General features: G+C 38.1%; 1 protein-coding gene and 1 long non-coding RNA gene across 5 annotated transcripts in view; one reads left to right on the top strand and one right to left on the bottom strand.

The window, feature by feature from the left end:
* Positions 1-19,765, top strand: part of LOC115222842 (vacuolar protein sorting-associated protein 8 homolog) — a 69,600-nt gene that overhangs the window by 43,933 nt on the left and 5,902 nt on the right. For all 4 annotated transcript variants that reach the window (XR_005003319.1, XM_029793181.2, XM_029793182.2 and 1 more), the window contains exons 26-42: positions 2,227-2,300; positions 2,442-2,476; positions 3,196-3,262; positions 5,162-5,394; positions 6,688-6,772; positions 7,579-7,677; positions 8,256-8,395; positions 9,595-9,751; positions 10,764-10,853; positions 11,810-11,873; positions 12,535-12,632; positions 13,187-13,268; positions 13,401-13,483; positions 15,544-15,624; positions 15,893-16,059; positions 17,053-17,260; positions 18,559-18,627. Coding sequence is in view for 3 of the 4 variants with exons in the window: in XM_029793181.2 (XP_029649041.1) it covers positions 2,227-2,300; positions 2,442-2,476; positions 3,196-3,262; positions 5,162-5,394; positions 6,688-6,772; positions 7,579-7,677; positions 8,256-8,395; positions 9,595-9,751; positions 10,764-10,853; positions 11,810-11,873; positions 12,535-12,632; positions 13,187-13,268; positions 13,401-13,483; positions 15,544-15,624; positions 15,893-16,059; positions 17,053-17,260; positions 18,559-18,627 (1,832 nt within the window). In the remaining variant the exon portion in view is untranslated. The remainder of the gene's footprint in view (positions 1-2,226; positions 2,301-2,441; positions 2,477-3,195; positions 3,263-5,161; positions 5,395-6,687; positions 6,773-7,578; positions 7,678-8,255; positions 8,396-9,594; positions 9,752-10,763; positions 10,854-11,809; positions 11,874-12,534; positions 12,633-13,186; positions 13,269-13,400; positions 13,484-15,543; positions 15,625-15,892; positions 16,060-17,052; positions 17,261-18,558; positions 18,628-19,765) is intronic.
* On the bottom strand, positions 2,457-19,451 carry LOC118767404. The gene is made up of 3 exons (XR_005003323.1): positions 19,441-19,451; positions 9,112-9,115; positions 2,457-2,529 (listed from the first exon to the last, which is right to left on the bottom strand). It is a non-coding gene; the product is annotated as an uncharacterized LOC118767404 (long non-coding RNA).

The raw sequence follows: 19,765 nt of genomic DNA, 5'->3' as shown, positions 1-19,765 counted from the left end.
CAATGTCTTTTTGTGTGACAAAGTTTGCGGGAGGGAACAGGGTGAGAGGATAAGTTTGTAAATAGCTATGTGAATGTAATAATAATAATAATAATAATAATGATAATAATAATGGTTTCACATTTTAGCAGAAGGCTTGCAATTGCAGGGGTGGAGGGTATGTCAATTACATCTAATACGATGCTTAACTGGTATTTATTTTATCAACCCCAAATGGGTGAAAGACAAAGTCAACCTCAGCAGGGTTTGAACTCAGAATGTGAAGACAATTGAAATGCCCCTAAGCATTTTGTCTGAGATTCCAACAGTTCTACCAGCTCACCACATTGATGATGTTGATGATGATGATAATAATAATAATAATAATCATCATCATCATCATCGTTTAGCGTCCGCTTTCCATGCTCGCATGGGTTGGACGGTTCAACTGGGGTCTGGGGAGCCAAAAGGCTGCACCAGGCTCCAGTCTGATCTGGCAATGTTTCTACGACTGGATGCCCTTCCTAATGCCAACCACTCCATGAGTGTAGTGGGTGCTTTTTACGTGCCACCGGCACAGGTGCCAGACGAGGCTGGCAAACAGCCACGATCGGATATAATAATAATAAATTACTATTATTATTATTAGTTTCCAATTTAGGAACAAGACCAGTATTTTGATGAGGAAGGGTTTAGTCCAGACCCTCAAGCCCATTACTTGACCAGGGTAAATAGATTTATCAACCTCAAAAAGATCTAAGGCATAGTTGGCCTTCATCCGTATGTGTCTTTATATATATACATGTGTGTGTGTGTGTTTATTCAGATGATGTAAATGTTTTATGTAAACTTGTGTGTATGTCTTTAGATGATATAAAATGTAAATATGTTATGCAAATATAAGGTGTACCCAATGTAAGCTATGGATGCATAAGAGGTGCAGTGACATCAAAGGAAGGTTAACCGGGAAGATGGCTTTTGTGTGCAGCAGATGCACAGGGGCAATAAACACCACAGATGCTCAGAAAACTGATTCCATCACATGCCAAGGGGAGAAATTAGAAGTAGTGAATAGCTTCTGCTACCTAGGTGACCAAGTCTGTAGTAGGGGTGGATGCTCGGAGAGCATTGCCACTAGAATAAGAATAGCCTGGGCAAAGTTCAGCAAGCTCCTACCTCTGCTGGTGACAAAGGGCCTCTCGCTCAGAGTGAAAGGTAGACTGTATGGTGCATGTGTGTGAACTGGCATACTACATGGCAGTGAAACATGGACCATGACTGCTGAAGACATGCGTAGGCTTGAAAGAAATGAAGCTAGTACGATTTGTTGGATGTGTAAGCACCCTGAGAGAAATGTTGGACATAAGAAGCATCAGACATGGTGTGCAAGAGAGACGACTATGCTGGTATGGTCGTGTGCTGCCTATGGATGAGGAGAGCTGTGTGAAGTGTCACTCCCTAACAGTGGAAGGAACCCGTGGAAGAGGGAGACTCAGGAAGATATGGGATGGGTGGTGAAGCATGACCTTTGAACATTGGACCTCACAGAGGCAATGACAAAAGACCGAGACCTCTAGAGATATGTTGTGATTGAAAAGACCCAACAAGGAAACTGTGATCACAGCCATAGCATAACCAGCCCATTCAAAAAGTACTTTTGAATCCTCAGGCAAGATTCTGTGCTTGAGGAGACCTATTGAGTCAAGTAAAATCAAAATCAAATCACAGTCAAATAGAAATTGTAGTTGTGGCTGTTACCAGTGCTGGTGGTACTTGATAAGCACCATTCATTCATGTGTGGGTCATTGCCAGAGCTGCCTGACTGGCTCTCCATGCTGGTAGCATGTAAAAAGCACCATCCGAACATGGTCGATGCCAGCGCCCCCTCTCTGACTGGCTTCTGTGCCAGTGGCACATAAAAAGCACCATCCAATCATGGCCAATGCCAGTGCCGTCTGACTGGTTCCCATGCCAGTGGCACGTAAAAAGCACCCACTACACTATCAGAGTGGTTGGTGTTAGGAAGGGCATTCAGCTGTAGAAACATTGCCAGACCAGATTGAAACCTGGTGCAGCCTTCTGGCTTGCCAGTCTCCAGTCAAACCGTCCAACCCATGCGAGCATGGAAAACAGATATTAAATGATGATATATATATATATATATATATACAGTGTGAATGTGTGTACACATATACACATGTATATAAAGTGGTTATTCAAATGTGAATGAATTGCTTCTCTTTCCAGATGAACCAGCTTATCCTCACCTGAGAACTCTTCTTCAGTTTGATACAATAGAATTCCTCAATGTCTTGGCATTGGTAAGTCTGTGTGTGTCTATATAATTCTTGCTTCACCATATGATTTACCGTATTCTCTCTTCTCTGCACAATGCTAACAATGTCTACTTTTGATTTATGGAACTTCACTTCTCCCTTTTCTTCTCTGTTTCTCTAACACAGGCTTTCGAAGAACCGGAATTCAATACAGATGAAGGGTAAGAACCGTTTACTATTAAAACATTTGGATCATTCTATTTTTTCATTTTGTCTTTACAAAATTCTTGGTGGGAAGAGGGAGGCCCTGAGATAGAATTGGTAAACAGTTGGAAGGGTGTCTTCTTTTATGAGCTTCTTCCCACAATTCCGATGTGTACAGTGACCAGTTGGACAAATTAAATGCAGTGATCCACCAGAAATATCCAGCACTTGCTAATCACAAGTTGTCTTTCATGACAATGCTAGACTGCACACCTCTTTACAGACATGGCAGATGTTACTGGAGATTAGCTGGGAAGTTTTGCCATGCTCTTCATATTTAGCCAACCTTCTGCCTTCAGATTTCCACCTGGACAGACGTTCAACTCTGAAAAGGATGTTCAAAATTCATCTGGAACAGTTTTTTATCAGTAAAAACAGAAACTTTTTTGAGCAGGGAATAATGGATTTGCTTATGAGTTGGCAGAAGGTACTGAAACTGAACAGTAATTATACTATTAATTGAATAAATCACTTGTCTTATTTTCCCTTAAAAAGGCAAACAAACTTTATGGCCAACCCAATACACACACATACACACAGTGTAGTAATGTAATTTAAAAGAAAGTTTTGACTGCTATTTCAAGCAAGTCAAGAAACCTCTACACCAGTGAGGAATCTCTCATTCATTGCCTCAATGTTGTCGTCTGATAGAGACTCTGGAATATTTTTGTTGCAGGATCCAGAAACGCCAGAGAGTGATTGACATCCTATTACAGGTGATGGTTGAAAGTGTTGGATTCAATGTGAGTAACAGAGCCTTCATTGTCATTCGTTATTATTGTTAGTAATTTAGTTTCTACATCTGTTTACCTACATACCTCTCTCTCTCTCTCTCTCTCTCTCTCTCTCTCTCTTGATATATGTGTGTGCGCACACACACACACTCATATATATATATACATTGTTGGCATCCTTTTTGTCTTGGGAGACAATGGAGTTGCGCATAAAATAATCTAGTCCGGCTTTTACATTTCATGTCCTGATACATTTCCTGCTGTGGCTGTGTAGTCCTATCCTGGACAAACACTCCCTCTGGCAGGTACCGCAAATGTAGCGAAGACTGTTCCAGGCTGGTTGTAATGCCATAGTTTCTTGTTGACGTCTTTTCTTTTCTTTCCATTTCTCCTCTCTCTCTCTGTCACTCCTTTGTATTCCCTCTCTTACGGTACGTCGCCAGTCTCCACGGTTATATATATATATATAAGTATTATATTTTTTAAATGCCTTAGTATGTTGACATCTATAGGCAATGAAAATTAGATTTACTTTTGACCATAGGCTGAAACAGATGTAAGAAGTAATTTTTAGGATTTCATTAATTTATATGTGACTTTTAAAATCTGTATTTGTATTATTATCTTATCTAAATTGAAAGTAAATTTTAATAAAAATGGGTGTATGGAAAATTAAAAAACCAAAAAATAATAAATCAAACCGGTTTTCATTGCAAAGCAATTTTTCAAGATTTGGAAGGGGAAAAGAATTTTTTTTTAAATTGAGGCCTTATTATAATTTTTCCTCTCCTATATATATATATATATATATATATAATATATATATATATATATATAACGTGATCACGTGACTGACCAGTCCATCAGATGTAGTTACACATCGCTGGTCACAATGCGTTCGCATTGTTTTAGCCTTTGAATGATGCTACCCCGCTGGCTAAGCGAGCAGGCCAACAGAAGAAAGAGTGGTGGAAGAGTACAGCAGGGATCACCACCTGCCGGAGCCTCATGGAGCTTTTAGGTGTTTTCGCTCAATAAACACTCACAACGCCTGGTCTGGGAATCGAAACCGCGATCCTACGACCGCGAGTCCGCTGCCCTAACCACTGGGCCATTGCGCCTCCACATATATATATGTGTATATATATATATATTATATATATATATATATATATATATATATATATATATATATATATATATATATATATCAAGATACCTATCTACCTGTCTGTCCATCCCTTCAATCCCATTTGCTTATTCATTCATCAATTAGTCATTTGTCTGTGTGTCTGGCCATCTGGTCCCTTTATTAACCCTTTTCATACCAACTCATCTGAAACTGCTCCTAAGTTCTGTGATGCGAATGTCTTGCCCCAGAGTGATCTAAATCAAAACCTTCCATTAAAATCCTTTATGAATTTATGTTCCAAACCTTCAGATTGATAACAACAAAGTTATTTTGTTAAATTCTTCGTTACTTTCAAAATTAATTGAAACAAAGGCAGTGTATCCCAGAAATAGGGTAACAAAAGGGTTAAAGTAATCTGGCAGAAATGTTAGCATGCCGGGCGAAATGCTCTGCGGTATTTCGTCTGCTGTTACGTTCTGAGTTTAAATTCCACCGAGGTCGACTTTACCTTTCATCCTTTCGGACTCGATAAATTAAGTACCAGTTATGCACTGGGGTCGATGTAATCGACTTAATCCGTGTGCCTGTCCTTGTTTGTCCCCTCTGTGTTTAACCCCTTGTGAGTAGTAAAGAAATAGGTAATAAAAGAGTTAATTCATTTTGTATTTTTCCATTCATTTTCTGTCTCCCACCACCCACCCATCCATCCAAACCCCCACCCATTCGTTCATGCTTTCATTCATTCATCCTTTTGTTCTTTCGTTCATTCATTGCAGCCCAGTCAAATTGGAACGCTGTTCACATTCCTCGCACGACAGATGGCAAGACACGAAAACACCATCCTAGTGAACCGTGTCCTATTTGAGCAAGTTCTAGAGTTCCTGTCGAACCCAGACGAGGCGACACGTCACGAAGAGAGACAACAGGCCATGATGGAGTTACTAATGGTTGGCGGCTTGAGCATATTTAGCGACCAACGTCTTTTGCAACTTGCTGAAAATGCCAAATTGTAAGTTGTTTGCGCTACAAAAACAAAACTAAAAAAATTTCCTTGAATTTCAGAGTTGTTGTTGTTGTTCTTGATGGTGGTGGTGGCGGCGGCGGCGGTGGTGGTGGCAGCGGGGGCTAGCGTTCAGTCATTCCACAAATGAAAAATGGATTAAATACAACAAAACGTACATGTAGGACAGACACTAACTAGAACATTAATACTTCACCAGTTATCGACTGAAAAATCCTAATACCTAGTTTCATGCCTTTATCGTTAAAGGCATGAAACTAGGTATTAGGATTTTTCAGTCGATAACTGGTGAAGTATTAATGTTCTAGTTAGTGTCTGTCCTACATGTACGTTTTGTTGTATTTAATCCATTTTTCATTTATATTATATATATATGTGTGAATGTGGGCCTCACAGAGGCAATGACAGGAGACTGATACCTTTGGAAATATACTGTGATTAAGAAGACCTGGCAACTAAAGTGAGATCGCAGCCATGGCCGATGCCAGTGTTTGACTTCTGGCCCATTTAAAGGTACCCTTGATGCATCAGGCGATATGATATGCTTGAGAAGACCTGTTGAGTCAAGTAAAGTCAAAATTGTATCTTTGGCCAGTGCCCCCTAACTGGCTCCCGTGCTGGTGGCTCATATAAAGCAGAATCCAAACATGATCAACGCCAAAGAGACCTGACTAGCGACGGTGCCAGTGGCGCATAAAAAGTACCCGTTACACTCTCAGAGTGGTTGGCATTAAGAAAGGCATCCAGCTGTAGAAACATTGCCAGATCAGATTGGAGCTTGGTCCAGCTGCTGACTTTCCAGACTTCAGTCAAGCCATCCGACCCATGCCAGCATGGAAAACGGACGTTAAACACTGATGATGATGATGATATGTATATATATATATATATATATATATATATGTGTGTGTGTGCATATTTATATACATGTATACATAAGAATGTACTTATATTTATTTATGTGGATGTATATTTATATTCACATATGTGTGTGTATATCTGTCTATAAACACACACACATTAAGGATTAGAGAGAAGAGAGTTGTTGCCACATTATGTTTGCATTAAGCTCTCCTCCCTTCCTCCTCACTGCATTAACACATAAATGAACCATTATTTGTAGCTTTTTACTTATCAAACATCTGCAAATATTGCATTTCATGTCTATTTACTAAACATGTGCCTACTCTAGTTTTTATTTTGTATTTTATTTTTTCATGCTTAATGAAAATCTTACCATTAACGATTTTAAAAAATTTTTCTTTTTCTTTTCAATTCCAGTTACCGAGTTTGTGAGTTTGTCTATGAGAAGAACCACCATTACGACAAAATTCTTGTTTGTCACTTAAAAGACTACACCAGGCGGGTAAGAGATGAAACCTGGATTGCTACTAAAAATATCTGGCATTTTTTAGCTGTAAATGATTGCTTTATTTTAGGGCAACAGTAGGACTTTCTCTGAAATTTCCTGTTGAATACAGGAACTTGTAGTCTCTTGGGTTATCTTTTCAACTTCATTTTCCTTTTTGTGTTGAAACCTCAATAATACTTAATCAAAAGAAGGAGAGTATCAGTGATTCCCTACAACACCACTGACTGTGTGTAATAGTGCAGGGGATGTGTGGAGGAACCCCCAACACAACAGTTCCTGCAATGACATAACATATTTTTATATTAAATTATCTTCTTCCAGGAGATTTAGTCCAAGTGCTTGTGGCAGAGTGGACTCTACTCCTTTGACACCAACCTGCCTGAAGCCACCCCTGGTTCTGTGATGGAAATCTCTTGCTTTAAAACAATTTGAATTTAAAATCTGCCATCAAAATATTGCAGACTGCATTATTCAATATGTTTCTCCTTTCTCAAGATGATAAATTAAATTTGTGGGAGATTTGGCTAGATACCAATATTAAGGAGCTGATTGTATACAGTACATTACAATTCTTCAGAAAAAGGTAAAAAAAAGAGGGACAGACGGTAACATTTAGTCAAAGAAAGGCAGAAATTGCAGTCAATAATTCTGAACTTCAAAACTATTCCTGAAAATCATGGGTGTTGCACTGTTTTTTGATTTTATGAATGACTTGTGCCAAATTCTTACATTTGTGTTTCAGTAATTTAACTTTTTTTTTCACTTCACTTTGTTTATTTTTACCATTTTCTCTTCCTCAGCATATGGTATTTCCTTATATTAACCGCATCCTTCATGGAGATGGCTATAGTGCTGCTGAGAAAGAGTCTGTTAAAGTTGCTGCTCTTGAGAACTTAATTGTAAGTTTGTTTATTTTCTTTTTTCCTTCTTTCATATTTTTTAAATCCAGTTCTTCTAAATTATTATTTACATTTCTTAATATTTTTTAGAGAGAATTTGTTTATTAATCTTTAGAAAAAATTGTGAGTTAAATTTGGTGAATAAAAACTGTGCTGAGGTCAACTGAGTATAAATATTATATATATACATAAACAGAAAACAAGAGACCACAGCCTTTGTATGACAGGATTATCCAAGTAGGCAGTTGATATGATTTCAGAAGTTACAGGTTGGATGTTGGTTGGAGACTGTGTATATGTGTGTATTTGTGCTTGTTGTAGGATGTGATGTTAAGTGGTGTTATCTGAACAGGAGTAACTGACCTTGTCATTGTGGGGATTGAAGAGTTTATATCTGTGAGTTCTAGATAAATACTTTTTAATTAGTTTCAGGAAGCTTCTAGGTATGTTAGTGGAAACTTCTAAGATGTAGGGAGGATTGAACCAGATTATTTTTCACCCTCTGACTCTCTTTGGTCTCAGGAGTGAAAGTAGAGGGGTCCTCTATATAAAAGTGATGATGATGCTTTCTTTTCCAGGATTTAGTGAACATAGACTGTAAGAAAGCAGCCAAAGTAGTCATCTTCAGTTTGTCTTGTAATCTCAGTGATGTGGTGGAACAACTGAGGAACAAACCAAGAATACTCTATGATTTTTTACAAGGAGTACTTTCATACAAGTGAGTATTTAGTTTCCAATCATTTTTTTGTAACCATGGTAAAGTAGCTCAGATATTGTGGTGTATATATATATTTGTGATGGTTATTGTACTGTGTACATAATGTGACAGTTACTGAGGTGTGTGTATAATGTTATAATAATACAGTGTGTATATGTGGTAGCAATTGCAATGTGTTTATAATGTAAATATAATTGTAGTGTGTATATAATGTGACAGATAATGCCACTCAGCTAGAGCTGGCCTGGGGGATAAATAACAACTACTATTACTACTACTACTACTACTGATAATAATAATAATAATAATAATCCTCTCTACTAAAGGCATCAAGCTTAAAATTTTGAAGGAGGAGACTAGTTGATCACATCAACCCCAGTGCGTAACTGGTACTTATTTCATCAGTCCCAAGAGGACAAAAGGCACAATCAGCCTTGGTGGAATATGACTTCAGAATGTAAAGATGGATAAAATGCTACTAAACATTTTGCCCAGCCTGATAATGGTTCTGCCTGTTCACCGTTCTATCAATAATAATGATAATCCTTTCTACACAAGGCCTGAAATTTTGGGGGAGGGGAGAAATCGATCACACTGACCCCAGGGATTCACTGCTACTTAATTTATTGACTCCAAAAGGATGAAAGGCAAAGTCAACCTTGGCAGAATTTGAACTCAGAACATAAAGATGGGTGGAATGCCGTTAAGCATTTTACCTGGCTTGCTAATGAGACTGCCAGCTCACCACCTTAATAATAATAATGATAATGACGACGACGACGATGTTAAACAGTCATTTGTCCAAATTTGGCCAAATGCATTTTTGTCAATATTTAATTTTTGCCTGCAATAGCCGGTCCTTTTGGTCAAACTATCGTATCTCCAGCTCCTTCAGATGCCAAGATAACAAAAATTCTCTAAGTGTACTACAATGGTTTAGCATTTTTCAAAAGTGTAGTAAGTCCCACACACGACAGTTTTGCAAAAAATATTTCCGACTGAAAATATCCTACATGCATGGAGTTATGTTATGCACCCAGCAAAGTATTATTGTTAGGCTGAAACTGTTGCTAATGTAAAAAGAAACAGAATGGTGAAACTATTTTTTTTCATTTTCTGAAAAAGCAACGTTTTGGACTTACAACACTTTTGCATAATAGCAACAACTTTATGATTTCTCTCTTGTCTGACTGTTCCAGGGAATCGGTTGGAAACCATGTCAACCCAGACAAGCAAGTCACCATAGAACCAATCATCTATGAACTCTACATTGACCTCCAGTGCCAGTTCCATACCAGTAATGTGTACAACTTCATCAAGAATGTCGATGGATACCGGCTGGAGGAAACTCTCAAGGTTGGTCAGTTCGAATGTCCACAAACTGCTTTGGTCTTCTCTTTTTGTTTCTTTTTCTGTTTTAACATGCTCCATTGTCAATCATTGGCTGTATCTCAGCCATAATTATCATTATCATCATTGTCATAAACTTCAGTATCATCATCATCATAATTATCATTGTCACTATCAGCTTCATGATCATCATCCCCACCACCACTGCACTCATCATCATCGACTGACCCCCTAGTTCTTCACTCCTGCTCCAGAGCGTCGGCTGCGGGGTCATTCCGAAAAGCTCTACCTGCGACGATTTCATCTCAATCGAAGGAGAGGAGCTTTCTCCGTCCGGGTTGCGGATCCGTGGAACAAGCTGCCAGACGAGATGGTGAAGATGCCGACGACCACTTTGTTCAAAGCCTCCCTTGACCTCAAGTGGCCTGAACTCTTTACATAAACACCACCCTGTACTTAACTCCATGTCCCCCTACATGGCCTTGCTATTTGCTTTTGAGCCAAATTAACTAACTAACTAACTAGAATGGTCAGTGTCTTAGACCAAATGCCCTGCAGTACATATTCTGACTCTTTATGTTCTGTGTTCAAATCACACTAACATCAGCTTGGCCCTCAATTTTGTTTTTTACCCCTTCCAGAGGTTTCATAAAATAATGTACTTGTGTGTGGTTTCAATCAATTACTCCCACCTTAAAAAAACACCAAACTCCGGTGTCTGTGATGCCAGAAATCCTTGTCATTGCTGGTCCAGCATCCTTTGTTCACATGTTATAATTCCATTCATATCTTGGATGCATTACAAGAATCAGCCCAAGAACTTAATGGTACTTTGTTCTAACCACCACCCCCATCCAAAAAAGATGAAAGGTAAAGTCGACCTGCGGAGGAATTGAACCCAGAACATAAAGAGTCATGACTAAACATTGCAAGGTATTTAGTGTAAAGTTCTTACAATTCTGCACTCCATCGTCTGCTGTTGTTTCTGTTGTTATTGTTGCTGTTATCTCTTCACCAGATCATAAACAAATATGACATACCCTGTGCTTCTGCCCACATCTTGGAGAAAATGGGAGATATCCTTGGAGCATTCAACATAATGTTAGCAGTAAGTATTGGCAATTTTTTAAGGGCAGAATTTTTTTTCTTCATTCTTGCAGTAACCCTATTGATACCAACCCACTCAAGACTTCTTGATTCTATTATACAAAATCTTAATTTTAATATGAAAAAAACTTTCCAATTTCATTTATGCGGCAAACACCATCTTAATAACGACAAAGTTATTTTATTAAATTCGTTGCTATTTTCACAATTTATCAAAACAAAGATAATGTCTTTCAACGGAAATAATGGTACCAAAAGAGTTTAAAATGACCCAAATTAAAACCATCAATCAAAATTTCATGTTAATTTATCAAACACCAGCTTAATAATGACAAAACTGTTTTATTAAATTCTTTATTAGTTACAAAATTTCTTGAAGAAAAAGCAGCATATTTCAACAGAAATATGGTAACGAAAGGGTTAAAGTGATCTAAATTAAAACCTTCCATTAATTAAAGTTTAGCATTTAAACCAGCCATCTAGCACTATGTCTTTCTCCATTTCTAAGTTAAGGATAAAAATAAAGCAACCCTGCAAAACACAACTGTACTTTACACACAGACGCACAGAATAACGGCAATCAAATAACGACAGCAGAGTGCACAACAAACATCAGTGATCTGACTGTCGACTATTCTCCTGACAAGAGACACCAGTTAGTTTTTTACACCCACCAGGCTCGTTTGTATTAGCCCAAGTTGCTGGATAATTTTTTGTTCCTTTAAGAATATTGTAGAACGAAAACTTTTCATAGACTGGAATTTAAATCCCAATCTGTGTGTTCGTGTATAGCAGAATTCCTTGTTTCCCATTGGACTTAAGGCCACCCTCTTCTTGTTTAGTGTGGAGGATTTCAGAGCATGATCAAAGTGAAGTTACCACAATATTCCTAAGCAAATGAATCCCTTTGCTTTACAGTGTCATCCCTAATTCTTCTCCCCCATTTTTTTATAACAGACTTTGAATAAAAAGGTCCACACATTTACGGATGCAATTCTTTCAAAGAAACCAACCAAAGCGGGTTTGTTTAAAAACTTTTTTTATAATAAATCAATGCCAAATCTACAGTGTGTGTGTGTGTATGTTCTATCGACAGGCATCATCATCGTTTAACATCCGCCTTCCATACTGGCATGATGTATACATACATATGTATGTGTGTGTATCTGCATATATATATATATATATATACATATTCTGTTGTGTCTGAGGAGAGTCATTCTCTTTTAGTGCCTTATAATTTAACAGACTCACCAGTAAAATTTCCTTCTTTATTTTTCTAAAATTTTCGTTGCGTCTTGCAACTTTTTCCATAAGTTTGACTCTTTCCATTATTCACACTGCGTTCCTTTTTCTTTGTTTGTGTGCATACACATGTATATATGCATGTAGTGTGTGTGCGTGTATGTATGTATGTGTGAACATTTGTATATATGTATTCTGTATATTCATGCATTTGTGTGTCCATGTGTGTGTACCTGTCTCCTTGTGTGTGTGTTTGTATGAGTTTTTTTGCAACTATGTTCTGTGTTTGTATGTATGGATGTGTATCCATACATACAAACACAGTACGTAGGGGTTTTGATGATGACAATGATGATGAGGATAATGAATATGATGATAATGATTGTGACAATGCTGCTGCTGATGATGATTTGTGTTCTCTGTTCCATCAATTCTAGAGGCAGTTATTCAGCTCCAAGAAGTTCAAGCCAGTCTGTTAGTGGTGATCCAACTTTGTCAAAGAAACTCTGGGAAAATGGATGAAGGGAGTCGAGAGGTGAGTCCATCGCTTAAATGCTTTTGCTGCCATATTTCTGTTGAAATACACTGACTTTGTTTCAATTAATTTGGAAACTAACGAGATATTTAATAAAATCATTCATTATTAAGCTAGTTTGGGAAATATAAATTAACATGAAGATGATGATGTTGATGGGAGGTTTTAAAGCAAGGAATTTGAATCGTAAAACTGAGGGGCAGTTTCTGATGGGTTTCCGTCAAAAAGGTTAAGAAAGACTTTGCTCTGTAATTTAAAGAATTCTTTAACATTTTTTGCTACCATTTTTCTGTTGGAATATTCAGCTTTTGTTCCAATTGATTTCGAATAAGGTATGCAGCAAAATAACTGTCATTATTAAGCTAATTTTTGGAATGTTGATCAAAAGTTTTAATTTAGATCGCTTTAAGGAAGTTTCTATCATAGCAGGAAGCAGGGGTGGTCATGAGCAGGTTGGTCTCAAAAGGGTTAAACTTCTGAAAATATTGATAGGAAAAACATTTTGAATATTGTGTTGGCAACATTTTCTGAAATTCTGGTTTTTATTGAAATAGGCCATGTGGTTCCCGTTGTTAGAATCTATGATGGCCCCTCAGAGAAAACTTAAAGACTTGGATGACCGAGAAATAATTACAGGTGAGTTGAATTGCTTAAATTCCTTGAAATCTCTGCTGAGAAGCTTACCAAATTGTTAGCTGTGTGGGCAAAAACAAAAGGATCAGTAGATATCCCAAAATAATGGCTACTATTATGTTTCTTCTTTAACAGACATTCAGGAGTTGACTCACCATATTCTCAACAGTATGATGGGATACATAGCTTTGCCTTCTATTTTACAGAAGATTATGCAGGTAAGTGAAGCTTCATGCTAGTTTCCTTTTCATTTGATTTTCCCTTTGTGCTTGTATATTTGAATTTGTGTGTGTATACAATGGCTTTGAGGAAGCTATAGGATGTTGCTCAAATGCTGAGCTCTGAGTGCTCTGCTTCTTATAGCAGAAACAGCTGTCAGCTAATGGAGGCGACTATATGGCTCCTGTTGAGGCGGCGAGCTGGCAGAACCATTAGCACGCCGGGCAAAATGCGTAGCCATATTTCGTCTGCCGTTACATTCTGAGTTCAAATTCCGCCGAGGTATACTTTGCCTTTCATCCTTTCGGGTTCGATAAATTAAGTACCAGTTACGCACTGGGCTCGATGTAATCGACTTAATCCCGTTGCCTGTCCTTGTTTGTCCCCTCTATATTTAGCCCCTTGTGGGTAGTAAAGAAACATATATGGCGCCTGTTGAGGCGGCGAGCTGGCAGAACCATTAGCACACCGGGCGAAATGCGAAGCTGTATTTCGTCTGCCGTTACGTTCTGAGTTCAAATTCCGCCGAGGTCGACTTTGCCTTTCATCCTTTCGGGGTCAATAAATAAAGTACCAGTTTCGCACTGGGGTCAGTGTAATCGACTTAATCCCTTTGTCTGTCCTTGTTTAACCCCTCTATGTTTAGCCCCTTATGGGTAATAAAGAAACATATATGGCTCCTGTTCTTTTGTCATTTATTAATTAATATTACACCCTGTACTCTCCTGCTGTACTACAACTGAAACAAATTAAGAATTTTAAATATTAAAGATACTCATGTTATGTGCAAGTGCATGAGTCTATAAATAAATAGCAACAGATGCATAATGTGTTGGTTTACTTCAGCTGTTTCCAACGAATTTCTAACTGATTGAAATAATTAATTTCTGCCTGTACCTCACTACCCATCTATGCATTCATCTGTCTAGGTTGCATTTTAACTTTGATCCAACCCACTGCCTTACTATTTCAGTGCCTGGTTCACTTGAATCCTAATCTTTTGTGTGTGTGTGTGTGTGTGTGTGTGCGTGCACACATACTCTTTTACTTGTTTCAGTCATTTGACTGCGGTCATGCTGGAGCACCGCCTTTAGTCGAGCAAATCGACCTCGGGACTTATTCTTTGTAAGCCCAGCACTTATTCTATCGGTCACTTTTGCCGAACCACTAAGTGACGGGGACGTAAACACACCAGCATCGGTTGTCAAGCAATGCTAGGGGGACAAACACAGATACACAAACACATACACACACACACATATACATATATATATATATACAACAGGCTTCTTTCGGTTTCCGTCTACCAAATCCACTCACAAGGCATTGGTCGGCCCGGGGCTATAGCAGAAGACACTTGCCCAAGGTGCAATGCAGTGGGACTGAACCCGGAACCATGTGGTTGGTTAGCAAGCTACTTACCACACAGCCACTCCGTGTATAAATATATATTTGTCTATATGTGTGTGTGTGTGTGTGTGTACTATTTATTTAGCCAGGTGAATTCTGCTGAGGCAGGCCTATGATCAGAAGCTTCCCAAACAGGGCAATCCCAATTCTTTTTTTGTTTCGTCTTTAATATTCTAGGCATAGGCACCAACAGAATTGTGTGGGAAGAAGCTTGATTTTCAATCACATAGTTCCAGGTTCAGTTCCACTGCATGGCATCCCCATAACTTAACAGTTCAGCTAAAGAGACTGATAGAATAAGTATCAGGCTTTAAAAAAATGGTGGGGTTGATTCAGTCGACTAAAAATTCTTCAAGGCAGTGCTCCAGCATGGCCGCAGTCAGATGACTGAAACCAGTCACAGATAAAAGTTAGTGTATCCTAGACTGCATCTACTGAGTCCTTCTCTTAAAAAAGCCCGAGTAAATGGTAACTTGAAGACATTACTATTATTTCTAGCAGGTTAAGTACCTGTGTAGAGACTCCCCTTTCTCGGTCAGTGAAGACGTTTTTGGTTTTGTTTCTTTCCTTTTTGTTGTCCTTCTTAACTTGTGTAGTCCTTCTTATAAAAATGACTCAAAGTGTTTGATGTTATTTCTGATTCTTTAAGGACCCAGCATACAACACTGGCAAGTTTGGTGAAGTGAAAGAATTAATCTTGGGAATGTTAGAAACATACAATTATGAAGAGGTTAGTTCATCTTTTTTCCTTCCTCCTCCACTTCTTTCTTTTTCCCCTTCTTTTATCTTCTTTCTTCTTCCTCTTTTCTTTTTTCCCCCTTTTCTTGTTTCTTCCTCTTCTCTTCCTCCTTGATGAAGAGAGAGAGAGAGGACACATGCTAGTCTGAACTAGCGCCCTTCATGCATCAGGTGATGTGTGTGTGTTTCTAAAAAAAAAAAAAAAAGCAATAACTGCCCTTTATATATATACATTGTGTCCCCTCCTTCTTTTCTGACAGACATTGATGAAAACCTGCAAGAACCTGCTGCATCATGATCTCCACCTACACTTGAGGCGTCTGAGGTCCGAGGCTGTGAAGGGCTTCATGCCCTGCACCGAACACTGCAGCCTGTGCAACAAGACACTGTCCCATGCTGCCGATGCCGACCTCCTACTTATATTCAGGTGAGTCATGCAAATAGAAAGATGGGCCATGCATGTCTTTCAGTATCAATTATGGCTGTTTTGTATCAATCCTTCTGTTCATATTACATCATGTAGGGCTTGTAGATATATATACATCTCTCTCTCCCTATATGTATAGGTATGTATACGTTTGTATGTATGCATATATATATATATATATAGGGAGAGTTTACGAAAAAAAAAACAAAAGACGAAGACAGGTGGTGTACAAAACAAACAGATGTATTAGTATAACGCTCAGGAATAGAAAAAGTCTTTTACGTTTCGAGCCTACGCTCTTCTACAGAAAGGGACACAGAAAAAACAAGGAGAGAAAAAAGTGTGTGTAATGGCTAATGATCAATCATGGCAACTAGCGCCGGACAGAAGGGTCAAAACCACTATTATGCAACTCAAACAGTGATAGACATAAACCAATACATAAATAACCAATATATACATATAATATAAATAAATTTTTTTTTTAAATATGTAACTTATAAATAGATCTCAAAAGTATAAAATGAATGATAAATATATATGTAAATGTATATATATATATACCGGAGTATAAATGTGAAACAAGATGGAAAAAAGAGTACTCAAATACCAGAGGTAGAGTAATATACTTTATTAAAAAGCAGCAAAAATATCACAAAAACTGTTGCTCAGAGTTTCACATTCCCATTCGTGAGATAGTTTTGTTTAGAATTTTCTAATATTCTAAACAAATCTGCCCAATGAACAGGAACATGAAACTGAGTTTCAATATACTTTTCAGATATTTTGTTTCTATACTCTTTGTTACAACCATGCTGAAGCACTGCCAATCAATCAAAAGAACACACACATGGCAGAGAATTGAACTCCCAACCCTGCTTTGCTGGCACACATGTCATCTGATCATATATGGTAGCAATGCAAATTCGTATATTTATTTATTTGCATTTTTGTATTATGTGTTTTATTGTGTTCTGTTTTCTGTCGTTCAAGATGTGGCCATAGTTACCACACGAGCTGCCTGCGTGGAATTGGTTCGTTACACGTAATTGATGGTGAAGATTATTGGAGCTGTTATTTATGCAGTAACTCAAAGAAAAAAGGTCGTACTCAGAGTACACGTTTCCACAGAGCCTCCACCTTGAGCTCAGTTGCTGCTCAGTCTAGTCATGGTGGGGCCCTGGCAACACAGTCCAAAGAGGTAAATAGCAACCCTTAACATTTAACCATTTTTCTTTCTTTTAAATTTTCAGTTTTTAATTAAATATGATTTAATTTCTGGTGCGTACAATTAAAACAGTATTCTTTATATTTGTCAGCAAAAAATATATGCATAATTTTTTTATATATTTATAAAATGTATTAAAATTTCTTTACATTTAATAAAACTGAAAATAATTAGGACTGTTTGTAAGTTTTAGAAACAATATATAAGGAATTGGTTAATTTAAATTAAATTATAATAGCCATCTATGTATCATATGTAAGGTATTCACACTTTTTATAGGCCAACTTACTGGTGTATTTATCCTGAGATAACATGTCTCATTGAATTGCTAAAAACACAACAAATATCAGATGAAAATTCATGGAAGAAGCAACAGCCAGTAAGAACACCAGATGTGGTTGGTTGTGAGTGTGCAACACTAGAATGCTTCCAAATAGCCTGAAAATGCATTTGGCTCCCTCACTGGCTGCTGGGAGAAATTTTCATCTCAGAACAAACACTAATAATTGGCCGATCAACTTCCAAGAGCACCAATCACTATTGGTATTACATCCACTCTCTTTGTTGCCCACAACAACCTGTGTATTTCCCACTTCAATCCATCATAGTTGTTCACTTTTTCTTCTTCCTTCTTTTTGATCTTGTTGTCTCCAAGACATGCTATTGGCAATTATCTGATGGTCACACTGAATCATTGCATTCCACAGGATTTTGCAATCTTCTTTCTCCTTTTCGGATTTGGTCATTCCACATCTTTGATCTTTCTAGACCCTAATTTCCACAGAGCTCCCACTTGATCACTCTCGCTACACTGTCATGTCATCTTTTGTATTCACATTTCATATCATCATCATCGTTTAACGTCCGTTTTCCATGCTAGCATGGGTTGGAAAATTCGACCATTGTCTGGGAAGCCAGGTGGCTGCACCAGGCTCCAGTCTGATCTGGCAGTGTTTCTACAGCTGATGCCCTTCCTAATGCCAACCACTCTGTGAGTGTAGTGGGTGCTTTTCACATGCCACGATCGGTTGGTGCTTTTTACATGCCATCGGTATGGAAGCCAATCAAGGCAACGCTGGCATCGGCCACATTCGGATGGTGCTTTTTACATGCTACTGGCACAGGTATCACAACTACAATTTCCATTTGATTTTTATTTTGATGTACTTGACTCACTAGGTCTCCTCAAGTATATCCAAACAAAAGCTTATGTCATTATTTATATTCACATTGTTATTGTTGTTGTTATTATTGCTGCTATTTTTCTCCAGGAATATATTGACCCTCAGCATGCTGAAGCCTTTGAAAATTTACGGAAATCCATGAAAACCCCTTCAAGGGTAAGTCTCGTTCTGGCCTCTCATATTTCAGTCAACAATTACAGAACATACAAAATAGGGGTCGTGCTGGTGGACAGGGCAATACAGATTGGAGCAGAGGGAGGTAACAAGAGGGAGTGTAATGCTATAGAGTTAGCAGGTGGTAGGGGCTACTGGGGTGGGGGTATAAAACCTCAGATAGCAAAGATTAAGTGCATTTGACACTCACTACATGGACCCACAACGCTATGGATCAGGGAATCTTGTTTGAGAAGAGCTACATATCTTTTCTCTTAGCCTGAGACTGTGGCCATGCTGGGGCACTGCTTTGTAGGGTTTAGTTAAACTAATAGACCCCAGGACTAAATGAGATACTTAAATCTATAATAGCGTCCGATCAATAATAAAAGTAGATTTAATTACTTCATTTTTAGGCTTGAAGTAGGAGTTGCTTCAGTGGTTTTGTGGGCATTGACCTTGGTGAGGTATAATCTAGTATTTAGTATGGGGGTTTCAATCCCTTCTTGAAATTATGAAGCATTATATATTTTATCTTTATCTGTCATTAGACTGGCCATGCTGTGGCAACATGAATTTTTATTGAATGAATTGACACCTGCATTTCTTTTTTAAGCCTGGCTCTTATGCCATCAGTCTCTTTTCCCAAACCACTACGTTATGAGGATGCAAACACACCAATGCTGGTCGACAAACAGGGATTGGGACACACACACATACATACACGTATCTATATATATGTATATATGCATGTGTATACTTATGTATACACGCACATATATATATATACACATGTATATACATATATGTATATACATCTTTCTATTCTTTCTATCAGCCCCTTCACACTCTTTGTTCTTTCATTCCCTCTCTCTCACATTTCCTGACCTTCTCTTCATGCTCACCTTCCCTCCTCTTTCACTTCACTGTGTCCCTGTCATTTTTTCTCGCCCCTCCTTAATTCTTCTATCCCTCTACCTCTCTGTTCCAGCTTTTTGTCACCATTATGTTAATAGAGATATTTTACTGATAAAGAGGGTTTTCAGAGTCAATCTGAAGAAGTTGGTGCTTAAATCCCTGATTTGAGGGGAAGTCTAAACACTTCTGCTGATTCTCACTGATACCAAAGTGTGGGGGGGGG

This window comes from Octopus sinensis, linkage group LG21 (genome assembly GCF_006345805.1).
Source record: "Octopus sinensis linkage group LG21, ASM634580v1, whole genome shotgun sequence".
NCBI classification, from domain to species: domain Eukaryota; kingdom Metazoa; phylum Mollusca; class Cephalopoda; order Octopoda; family Octopodidae; genus Octopus; species Octopus sinensis.
This window is presented reverse-complemented; position numbering and strand designations above follow the sequence as displayed.